Source organism: Mastigoproctus giganteus, chromosome 7 (genome assembly GCF_048544385.1).
Source record: "Mastigoproctus giganteus isolate SK-2022 chromosome 7, ASM4854438v1, whole genome shotgun sequence".
NCBI classification, from domain to species: domain Eukaryota; kingdom Metazoa; phylum Arthropoda; class Arachnida; order Uropygi; family Thelyphonidae; genus Mastigoproctus; species Mastigoproctus giganteus.
Window position 1 is genome coordinate 50,473,697 of NC_143581.1, and position 12,745 is coordinate 50,486,441.

At 35.6% G+C, this 12,745-nt stretch overlaps 1 protein-coding gene across 3 annotated transcripts in view; it reads right to left on the minus strand.

Annotated features, from left to right (window-relative positions):
• The window catches only part of Vps4 (vacuolar protein sorting 4), a 237,104-nt gene that overhangs the window by 194,428 nt on the left and 29,931 nt on the right, over window positions 1-12,745 (minus strand). For all 3 annotated transcript variants that reach the window (XM_090377655.1, XM_090377656.1, XM_090377654.1), the window contains exon 2: window positions 11,847-11,958. In XM_090377655.1, the coding sequence (XP_090233781.1) occupies window positions 11,847-11,958 (112 nt within the window). The remainder of the gene's footprint in view (window positions 1-11,846; window positions 11,959-12,745) is intronic.

Here is a 12,745-nt window from a genome sequence, read left to right on the forward strand (position 1 = left end):
ATTAATGGTAGTATTTGAGACAAATGTTTATATGCAACGAGAGTGTTTCTGTCTGTTTTTTTACATCGTATACCTGGCGAAATATTGGATTAGGACTAATGGGTTTTCTCAGAAACCACGAGTGATAGAGTTTAGTCATTTGCTTCTGTGAACCCAATTTTCCATCACATATTTTGTTCCCTTCATTTCATATTATGTTTAGTTTAGCTCAAGATTTGGTAAGAATAATATCAGCATGAAACTGTGCAATTTGTTATTTTTCCCAGTTTTTTAAAGGTAAAATGTCAACGAAAAGAAACAGCACTGAAATGGGCAGAAAACCAGGAAGAATGTGATATAATGAAATTGATATTATTAAGGAACTTGAGATTTCGCAGCAAAGAAAAAAAAGTCACAACGAATAAAACAAAAAATGATCGAACATTATTTTAAAAAATTACTTAATTTTTTTCCACATAAAATTTGCAGTAAAATACTTATTCGAATATATATATATATATATATATATATATCCAAGTATAACAAAGCAAATATTAAATGTTATAATAAATATAAATATTATAATAAATATTAAGTAGTAACATAACCAATTAATGCCATCTAGGACGATTAAACATTACATCGGTCTGTATGAATATGAGTTAAGTTAATAATGGTAAGAGTTTTTTTTAAAAGTAAAATATGATATACTAGCTTATCAGGTAAACCATAAACCATGGCGGGTACCCAACGTGACCTGGAAAAAATCAATCTATGCCATGACATAAGCAATAAATGTATATAAAAATACCATTAAAATGTTAGTTATGGCAATAAGATACATTGCAAGGGACTTTTTCAAGGGCTAACCCTTACAATGTATCAACCATAATTAACGAGCTATCCGTTTCTGTAGTCATCGTCCAGCATATCTATGTCCTAATATAGGTAAAATAGTATTAAGTTAGAGCCAAATGTATAAATTTTGTAGTAGTTAGAGCCAAAAGTATAAAATTTGGCTCTAACTTACTACAAATTTTATACTTTTGGCTCTAACTACTACAAAATTTATACATTTGGCTCTAACTTAATACTATTTTACGTATATTAGGACATAGATATGCTGGACGATGACTACAGAAACGGATAGCTCGTTAATTATGGTTGATACATTGTAAGGGTTAGCCCTCGAAAAAGTCCCTTGCAATGTATCTTATTGCCATAACTAACATTTTAATGGTATTTTTATATATATTTATTGCTTATGTCATGGCATAGATTGATTTTTTCCAGGTCACGTTGGGTACCCGCCATGGTTTATGGTTTACCTGATAAGCTAGTATATCATATTTTACTTTTAAAAAAAAACTCTTACCATTATTAACTTAACTCATATATATATATATATATATATATATATATATATATATATATATATAAATGTGCGAATTTTTATGTATAAGTATTATTATTTTTTTAATTAAATAAATTCATTTTTTTTTTTCACACTATTAGAAATCCAACAATTTGTCAGGCTTCTAATGACCCAATTTTAATGAAATTTGGGGACTTGACAAATCTTTCTAAAAGTAAGTTAGTTAGTTATTTGGAGCATTAGCAACTAAGGCCATATTGCTGCCGGATATGCAGTGGTCATTCCCTGACCTTTCCACATCCTCCGTATTTGGTGGTGATGGGCTCGAACCCCGGTCTAATCAAGAAGGGTGTGCTACCAAGCTATCAAGAGTAGAAGACCGGCAGAATTGCTTAACAAGTACAGGTCACTGTTGAAAAAAAAGCCATGAAATAGGGTTGAATTTGAAAGTGTCTGCAATTCTGCCCAGACACGATAGGAGGGGGTATATGATGAGAGCCTTGTCAATCAATTCAGCCCTGGAAAGATTGTGCAAGGCTCAAGGGGTAGAATTTTTTTCAGCCTGGACTGTACTTGTTAACAGGAGAGATTGCTTCTACAGGGATGGGATACACTTAAATAGAAAGGGTGCAAGAATATTTGCTGATGCTATCGAGGCAGTGTTAGGTGGGTCAGAAAACTGCTAGCTTGGGGGGAGACAAAGACGAATAGATTAACAGTAGCCACTGACAGAGGTGAAAGAGATTCTTGCACTGCTTCTATTGGAATGAGCAGAAGCCTGAAAAACAAGATGCAGGATATTTCAGAGACTGCTGGGAGTCATTGCAGTACAAGTAAACACATGGGTTGTGTTAGGGTAGCTAAGAATAGAAATAGGTGCATGTATACTTGTGTGTACACCAATGCTAGGAGTTTAGTAAATAAATTTGATGAATTTGAGGTATTGCTCAAAACATCAAAGCCAGATATTGTTGGGATATCAGAGACGTGGTGTCACACAGATATAAGGAATGCAGAACTGGAATTTTGGGAGTACAACGTCTACGGAAAGGATAGACTGGATAGGAAGGGAGGAGGGGTTATGCTATTAGTTAAGAAATACATAAAATCCAAGGAAGTGAAGCCAGTGTCGCTGGACAGTGCAGTGTCGAGTCAGTTTGGTGTGACATAAGCATTGGGAGATCAAAATTGAGAGTAGGAGTGTGCTATAGGCCTAATGACTCTGTGAGTACAAAGGGTACTAGGAAAGTTTTGCAATATGACGCAACAGTGAATCACAGGAAGCTGCTTGTTGCTGCATGTTGAGACATGTTCATACGTGCATAGTAGCCGCCGCGCCAAGTCGATGGGCTCAGTTATTCATTAGTAGTGAGAGTGTAAAGTGCTTGTGATGTCATCGTGGTCACGAAATGAGATAATGACAGTTTTGTGGTATAATTTCGTGCATGGTTTAACCATAGACCAGTGCTTGGAAGAAATGACTCTTGCACTAGATGATGATTGTCCACATCGTACAACGATATTCAGGTGGTATAGAGAATTCCAAAGGGGAAATTTCACTCTGGAGGATTCTGAGAGGCCGGGAAGGCCACGAACGTCAGTTACGGAGGAAAACGTTACTGCTGTGAGGAAAATGCTTGACGAAAACAGGTGAGTGACCTACCCACAGATAGAGGATACTTTGGGCCTAAATGCACCAGCAATTCGTTCGATTCTGCAAGAACGAATTGCTGGTGCATTTTGCACGTGAAGAAACTTTGTTCTCTCTGGGTGCCGCATCAACTGACTGAAGAGCAGATGACACGACGTGTGACTTGGTGCCGGGAGATGTTAAAAAAGTTTGATAAGGGACAATCTCGGTATGTGAACAACATCGTGACAGGTGACGAGACTTGGCTGTACTATTACGATCTGCCGACCAAGGCTCAAAACAAAGTTTGGGTCTTTGATGATGACGACACACCCGTAATTGTCAGAAAATCCCGATCTGTAAAGAAGAAAATGATAGCTGTATTTTTCAAATTGAGTGGAATTGTGGAACGTGTCGTTTTGGACACGCAGAAGACAGTCACAGCTAAGTGGTATACTGAACAATGCCTGCTTAAAGTCATTGGATCTATGAAGAACCTGCGGCCAAAGTCAAGAATGGACACCTGGTACCTCCATCACGATTATGCTCTAGCTCACCGCGCCAAAGCCTGCACCGAATATTTGACCACGACAGGACTGAAACTTCTCGAGCACCCTCCCTACAGTCCAGACCTTGCTCCCTGCGACTTTGCACTGTTCCCGCATGTGAAAATGAAGATAAAAGGGAGGCGGTTTTCCAGTGATGAGGACCTTCTACGGGCTTGGGACAACGAGTGTGCTTTACTCCCTAGTGAAACTTGGCAGAACTGGTTTAAAGATTGGTTTCGGAGGATGGAGAGGTGTATTGAATGTAGAGGAAATTACTTTGAAAAAATTAAATAAACAAAAGCTGTATTGCAAAACTTTCCTAGTACCCTTTGTATAATAAGAAACTGTACAGGGAAATAGAGTGGGCCAATAAATCAGAGAGTCTTATAATGGGAGATTTTAATTTCCCAGATATTGACTGGAATTTGGAGGCTGGTCACTCACACACTAGCAAGGCTTTTGTGGATTTATTGGATGATTGTTTTCTACATCAGCATGTTCGGGAGGCAACTAGAGGGAGGAATACTCTTGATTTGATTATCAGCAGTGATTCTTCATGCATTAAGAATCTGCAGATAAATGAACCACTAGGTGGCAGTGATAACAGTGTGCTGAAGTGGGATTTACTCAAAGAGGTAACTACCATTTGGGGTAAAGGGAAGGGTTATTGCTTTCGTAAAGGCGACTACGATGGACTGAGACAGTATTTAAATTCTATACAGTGGGACCAACTGATGATGTTACCAACAGCAAATGCAAAATGGGAAGCATTCAAAGAACTTATCTTGGAAGCTACTAGGCTTTACATACCAACTAAGAAATATTGTTCAAGGTTTAGGCCTAAATGGATGACAGATGAACTAATGAGGCATATGGCAGAGAAGAAAAATGCATGGGATACTTACAAATTAACACATGACACAGAAGCCTATGATAGATACAAGTTGATATGTAACCAAGTTACAAAGGAGGTTAGGCAGGCGAAGGCAAATTACAAGAAATCTTTGGCAAGGGATGCAAAGAAAAACAGCAAAGAGTTCTTTACTTGTGTAAACTCTAGAAGGAAGAGGATGAATCAGATTGGTCCACTTGATATCGATGGGTCAACTGTTGATGATCCTGCTCAGGTAGCTAACAAACTAAATGAATATTTTCCATCGACATTCACACATGAGGAATTATTTAGCGAGAGGAATGCCAGAGGTGTATTCAACTGTAGCAGTAAGCTAGAGAATCTTGTAATAACTGAGAGTAAAGTGGAGGAGAAATTGTTAAAGATAAACACAAGAAAGGCACCTGGGGTGGATGGGATCTATCCAGTTATTATTAAAGGAGAGAGCAGAGGAAGTAAGCAAATCCTTAGCCATAATTATGAGAGCTTCCTTGGACTCAGGGGAGGTATCCACAGACTGGAGATGTGCAAATTTGACCCCAATTCACAAAGGAGGAGCAAAGGCTGACACAAGTAATTATAGATCTGTGAGTTTAACTTCTTTTCCATGAAAATTAATGGAGGCACTAGTTAAAGAAGCACTGCAGGATCATTTAGACAAGACTTCAGTTATAGCTCGGACACAGCACTGTTTTGTTAAGGGGAAGTCTTGCCTGACCAATTTGATTGGATACTATGATGCAGTCACAAAGGAACTGGATGCAGGGAATAACTTTGATATTATATACTTGGATCTTAGAAAGGCTTTTGATACCGTTGCACATGAAGACTGCTGCACAAATTGGCGCAGTGTGACATTGGAGGCAAATTGCTGTTGTGGATAAAGGGGTGGCTGAGGGGGAGAAGACAGAGAGTGGTAATCAATGGACACTGCTCATCGTGGACTAATGTTATTAGTGGAGTCCCTCAGGGCTCAGTGTTGGGTCCATTATTGTTTTCTGTATTTATAAATAATACTGATGATGGTATATGAAGCTTAATGTCCAAGTTTGCCGACGATACGAAGGTTGGCAGGGTTGTCAAGGACACTACTGACACCATGCTGCTGCAAAAGGATCTGGAAGGGTTGAGCAGATGGGCTGAGAGGTGGCAAATGAAGTTTAACATTGACAAATGTAAAATACTACATATGGGAAACAGCAACCCCAGAGCAACTTATCAACTCTGTGGTACTGCACTGACAGTGGTAAAGAATGAAAGGAACCTGGGGGTGGTTGTACAGGCAGATATGAAGTTCTCTGAGCAGTGCAGATGGGCTGCAAGAGTAGCTCATGGTGTATTGTCAATGATATATAGGAATTTTTCTAGCAGGGATAAGGAGGTGATTATTCCCTTGTATAAGGCAATGGTCAGGCCACACCTTGAGTACTGTATACAGGTCTGGAGGCCTCATTTCAAGAAGGATGTAGAGCTGCTGGAACGAGTACAGAGAAGGGCAACAAGATTAGTGAATGGAATAAAGGGGTGCTCTTACGAAGAAATGCTTAAGTTTTGCAAATTACAGTGTCTGGAGACTAGGCGAGGTGATCTGAGAGGTGTACAAAGCCTTGAATGGTTTGAGCATGCTCAATGCTGATGGGATTCTTCCTCTCGCTCAGAATAATCACCTGAGAGGGCATAAATTCAAATTGAGGGAAGACAGATGTAGGATAGACGTGCGGAAATTTGCCTTTAGCCAGCGGGTGGTTGGTTGGTGGAACAGACTTCCATCCCTTGTCGTGGAAGTTGATAGCCTAAATAAGTTTAAGGCTCAGCTGGACAGGTATTTCGAACGAACAGAGGGGTGAAGTGGAAGTGGGGGTTTTTTTTTTTTTTTTGTTTTGGCTGATGCTGCATAAGCTTGCTTTCTTGCATCAAATGCCTCTACTAATGCTAATGCTACGGACTGCTGCTCTTTCCCACCTGGCTACGGAGGCGCCTCTTTCTAAAAGAGCCAAATATATAATTTTATGAAAATCCGTCCCCTATAATTGGGTTATTAAATACATATGGACAGACAGGGTGAAGACAACAGGTGCTTTAAGCATATATGCTAATACTATGTTCGTGTCAGACGGCACCTGGGATTTCTCTCATTTCCGCTTATATGCTCATACTGTAGAACCCCGCTTTATGATTGGTTCATTGTACGATCAAATCACTTTATAATTTGTTTGTTTGATTGGGTTTTATTGGCGCATTAGCAACTAAGGCTATAATGTGCCAAAACACTTTATGATGGACTTTTCATAATAAAATACTGTTCACTATACGATATATGGTAAGCACCAGTCATTGTGATCACATTTGCGAATTGAATTTTAATTCTATTAAACAGTGATTCTAATACGCAAAAATAGTAGGAATATTATCCACAGCCTAGGAAATAAAATATAAAGCGCAAATTTACACTTTATTACCTTACCAATTAACAAAATTAAATGATATGTGAAAATCGGAAGAATATTTTCCAAGTCAGCAAAATAAAAATAAATTGACACTTACGTACATAGCATTGGAGAGGAAGAGGAAACACATTTCACATCATAAGGTAAAAACCCAAAAAATTCCAGCTATCGGTATTTCACAAATGCAGTAAAATAGAATTTACTACCTGTTTATAAAAGATTGCACTAAAAGAAAAGTCCAATAAACCGGAAACTGCAAATTGTTTTATGGTTGTGACCTCCAGAAATTTGCTTTAGAAAAATATCGCAAAGACATTCAAAATTGAATCTTATAACAATGTATGATAACAATGAAAGTGTAGTGCATTTTAATGATTTGAATTGGTTTTTTGAAATTTGATTCTATAAAGTGGTTGATTCTACTAGCCAGTGATCATGCCAACCGACACCTATTTATTTCACTTTATGATGGGCTTATGACTGTCTCCGACTGGACCACGTGGTCCTTCCTCTCAGCCAATAGCAGGTTTGTAAACGTGTTGGCCACGTGTTCTGTTTTTGCATCCTTTTTACACTTTCTTATTCCACTGGTGTTTTTCCATCAAAATTTGTTCGTTATCCCGTCAGTTCCTAAAAAGGAAGACAAATCTCTCCACTACAATTTATCACCAATTGCACATTACTCCTATTTCTATTCCAATTTCTAGTCTTTCCACTGCCAACTCAAACTATCTTGAAACCTTCCATCTGATCAATGATTGCCAATATGGATTCTGTAACTATCAATCCACTGGTGATATAGTGGCTATGTTACTCATTTCTGGACATATATGAAAAGTTTGGTGCAACTCAAGCAGTTACTCTTGACACTTCTAAGGCTTTCAATCATTTTTGGCATAAAGATCTTCCAAACAAGCTCCCATCTTATGGACTTTATTAGTGACAAAGGAAATGGTTTCATCAATATATCAAGGAAGTGGAGAGGAGCTTTCAGGGGAAAGTGGAACAGATTACTGTTGGATGTTACAGCAGGAAACTCCAGAAGTAATATACAAAAGAAAACAGCAAACAAAAATGTAAAGGCAACAAAATTCTTTTGTAATAAAAATTATAAATTATATACCAGATATGTAATCCAGCAGGCACTGAAAATGTCTTTAGATCATAACACATGATTGCTGTAATAAATAAAAATACACATTTTTTTTTTTTGACAATCATTTATTCATTAGACCGTATTGAAGTTAGAGAAATTATTGGTCTATGAATCAAATTGTTTAACCATAATAATATATATGCATGTGGACTTCCTGTGTGTAAAATTCAATTCATTTGAAATAATCTACAACATAATATTCTGCAAAGGGACTATAATTTTTCAATTTCAAAATTGAGAGTATACTTTTGACAATCTTACTGAAATATAGTGTATCTTACAGGATCTTCATTTATTAGAGTTGCTTGCTACATATATAGTAGTCATTACTTCTTTGGTGGTAATTTCTCTAGTATATCAAAATTTATATGAAGTACATAATAATGTAGACCACGTTGGTTCACATATTCTTGAAGTCAAGAACATCAAGGGCTTTCCTAAAGGACGAATCATGGCAAAGACATCCCGTTTTCGTTGACTCCAATAATATGTCGAATTCTAATGACTTGTTTATAAATTATTTCGATTCCAACATAGAATTTATAATGCTAGACATGGTACTACAGATTTAAATGCAACCTGTAAACTTTCTATAGTTTGCAACCATAAAATCTTCATTGCCATATACAACAAATGCTGGGGTGTTACACCATGGCAATCAGATTTACAGATTTCACTAGATGCCATCATAAATGGAGTGATTTTCAACCAGTCTAAATTTTTGTGCATATCCAAGATGTGTAGCTGGAAATGAAAGTTCCTCCACGGGTTTATCAAAGAGTAAACTTGTCAGGGAAGATCCTTGACTGGGTGTGATACACAAATACTTTTCCTCTGACCATACCAAAGTTTGCTGTTGTATTAACAACAGTTTGTCGTCATGTTCAACTAGTTCCAATATCTAATCCACTGATTCCGTGGAATTTCTTTCTTCATTTTTATCATTGAGAAAATAATCTGTCACCTTAATAAATAAAATTTACATAAAGGTGAATTTATCAAATATTGCAACCATACCTTAACACACCCTTCTAGATACAAAGGTTTATGTATAAGTTTTCTTTTAATGTGTACATTGATAGACATTATCTAATTCTCTAGGTAATTGATGAACCATTATATATACATAGACTGGTACATTTATAACTTGTCTGAGAATGCTATATTACTCATGTTCGTATCACAAAAGACAAATCTCATAAAAAGTAATCAAAAATTAAATGATCTGTCACCAAATCCAATTAAGATAAATGAATAGGATACGTAGGATATACAAAACCATTCAATGTTCACATATTAGGTATACATTCATTTCTTTAAAGAACTGTGACAAGTACAGTAAACCCCCGCTATTCGCGGTATCTGTATTCGTGATCGCCGATTTAATATAAAATGAAACCTAAAGAAATGTGAATTTTAAAACGCCGTGAATATTTTCCGCCATAAAAAACGTGGGCGTGGCTAAAATTATCTTTCCCGGTCAAAACAGCGCTCAGTGGGTGGGGGGGGAGAGGGGTGAAAAAATCGCGAGCGTGGATGTTTCTCGCTAATCCTTGTTCAGTATGTGTTAGTCATGGAAGGTTTCGTCGTTTGATTTTAATTTATATGTTTATAAATTGAATAAATTTATCAATTTATAAATTGATATGCTTACAAAAATGATAACTTTACCGTTTTGCAGTGTAAAACAGACTTTTTCGAGTGCGTTAACGGAAGAAAGTGACTTTATTGTGGTCAAGTTCTTTCTAACCCCTACAAAAATATGGCTACGAATAAAAAGAGAAATGTGAAAATATCAAAGAAGGTGATGACGCTAGTGAATAAAATTGAGTTATTAGACGAAATTTCTAATGGTGAAAGCGTCTCCTCAGTGGCAAAACATTATAAAATCAATGAGTCAGCAGTACGATCAATCAAGAAATCGGAAGAAAAAACCTGCCGTAGTGTCCGTGAAACCGCGCTAATTGCTTCAAAAATTTGCTCTGTAACTCGTGATGTTAAATTTAAAAAAATGGAAAAGCTTTAAATCTGTGGATAGAAGACCGAATTCAAAATAAAATTCCGTTAAGTTCACTCATCATTCGAGAAAAGGCAAAACTTCTTTATCAACACTTTAGCGAAACTGGTGATAGCACTGGCGGGATGTTTTTTTTTTGCTAGCAAAGGCGCTGATTTGAAAGATTTGTTTGAAATTTCTAATAAATATTACATTTAATATTAAATTGTTTCTTATTTTCATTTCGATGCCATATGCTTGCATTTCACTATGTACTGTCTATGTACAGTCATATAATACATACATAGACAAAATTTTAGACTAGTTTTTCTTATATATTTCATACTTTGGAACGGAACCCCTTTATTACTATGGGAGCAATAACTCAGTATTCGCGTTTTCGGTATTCGCGACATTTCTCAGGAACGTAACCCCCGCGAATAGCGAGGGTTTACTGTATTACAAACATTGAATGTTTTTACGACCTGCATAAGATATTCTTGTTGAAGTATTTTGTACAAATTTCAGGAACTGGTTTCAAATCCATTTTAAATCATAACTGGTTACACAGATTGCAAGTGTATCCAAATGGATTATCATCAATTTTTCTTTCGATTTCTTTACAGGCCTTGTTATAATTTATATTGGCATAGCAACAGAAATTTGTTTGGGGGTCATTAACTGTTCATAAAATTTTTGTTTCATTCACAACATTCTCTCATACATTGTGTGGCAGTTTTAGATGTAGATTAGATTGGGAATTCTAGGGATTTTCTTGTAATTTCTGTTTCTTAAGTTTGTGATATTCTCTCGTACATTGCATGACAGTTTTAGAAGTCTTAGGATTATCTTCTAATTTCTATTTCTTATGTTTTCAATATTCTTTCATAAATTGTGCTGCAGTTTTTCTGACAGGGGTTGGGAAGTCTGGGGCCTTTTATTCTTCTAATTTCTGTTCCTTATGCTGGCGATATTCTCCCATGCGTTGGGCTGCGGTTTTAGCCGGAGGCCATTTACGTTTATTATTGTTTTCCATAATGAAAGAACTCACACATGTGGACCTCCTCCATGTTGACATTCATTTAAAATAATCTAAAATATAATATTTTCCAAAGAGACTACAATTTCTTGCATATTATGGTTAAACAATTAGGTGAGCTGTTTAACCAAATAATAATAATATGTGAATGTGGACTTCCTTTATGTTGAAATTTGATTTGTTTGGAGAATATTATAAGACATAACATTATTGTATGTTATGTCATATAATGTGTTGGAATATTATATGATGTAATATTATTTATGTTACGTTATTCCAGTTTTTTCATAATCCAAAAATTCAACTAAGCCCACTAAAGAGGTTTTAAACATCAAAAATATTCCACAAGTCAGGACGAATATTCATGTCATGTCAATTTTTTTTTTTTTTTTTTTTACATTTGTATTTAACATTTTTTTGCATTTCCTTAAACATAATTATTTGTGTTATTATTATTATTTTGTATTATGATAATAATGCTCATTTATATAGCTGTTTTCTTTCTTCCAAATTTGCAAAAATTCCTTACATGACAAGAAAAAAAACAGACTATTTTGAAAATCAGCACAACTGAATTTTGGAAAATAACAGACCCAAAACTTTTTAAAAGTTTAAATCCATAGGTCTGTGTGCGTAATTATTGTAGGTAAATATTATTTGCCTTTTCAAAAATTTTCATTTATACTTTTCATATGACAGAAAAATTTAAATCTGATGACATGAATGAGTTTTAAATCTAAATAAAAATTTACAATAAAAAAAAAAAAAAAAACTCAATACTTACATTTAATTGCATGCAAAAAATATTCAACACCATGTTCATAGAGCCTCAGAGCTTCATCATAATTTTTATTTTTGTCCTCCTCTGTTGCTTTAGTCACCAAATCTATAGCTTTCTGTGACAAAAAAAAAAAAAAAAAAAAAGACTTTTTAACAAAACTTTTCAGATTTATATATATATATCAAGTCTCATCTAAGTAAGACACATTACTTTAAAAAAAAAAAGAACAGTGTTCCATATTAGTGGTTCACTTAAAAGTAACTTCTCCCACTGAAATTATGATCTTAATAGCATCACATAATGATTGCATAATCACATAGCAAATAAAGGAAGCTCTCAACTATGTGTGGAATGTTTATTACAGGAGTAGGAGACTGATGTTAATAGAGCAGAACCAACATTCATAAGCTGTTACCTGTGCTGACAAATTGTGTACTTCTCCCCACCCACCCGATGATATTAAAGTAACTCAACATTCTTGTCACTTCTAGAAGCACACTGTCTTCAACAGTGAACTGGCTGAGCTCCACCTTCACGTTCTGATTATTATTTTGAAATGTTAGCAGATCTTCATCCTTTCAGCTCACATTGAGTTTGGGGAAGAGAAAAAAAATCACAAGGAACAAGTCAGGTGAATATGGAAGGTATTAGTAAAGGCAAATGATGCAAGAAAGCAACCTTATTCAGCATCAGTTAAAAAAAAAAAACTACAGACATTACCTGTATATCTCCTCAAATTATTTATCTAATTCTTCCCTAAATTTATTCAAATACCCATTTCTGCAACACCAGATGGAAGTTTGTTCAAACAATCAATCAACTACTCTATCAAATTTTTAGATATCTATCCTGCAACCAAGCATTTTCAATTGATGTCCCCTTATGAGTGTCATTAGAAAGTC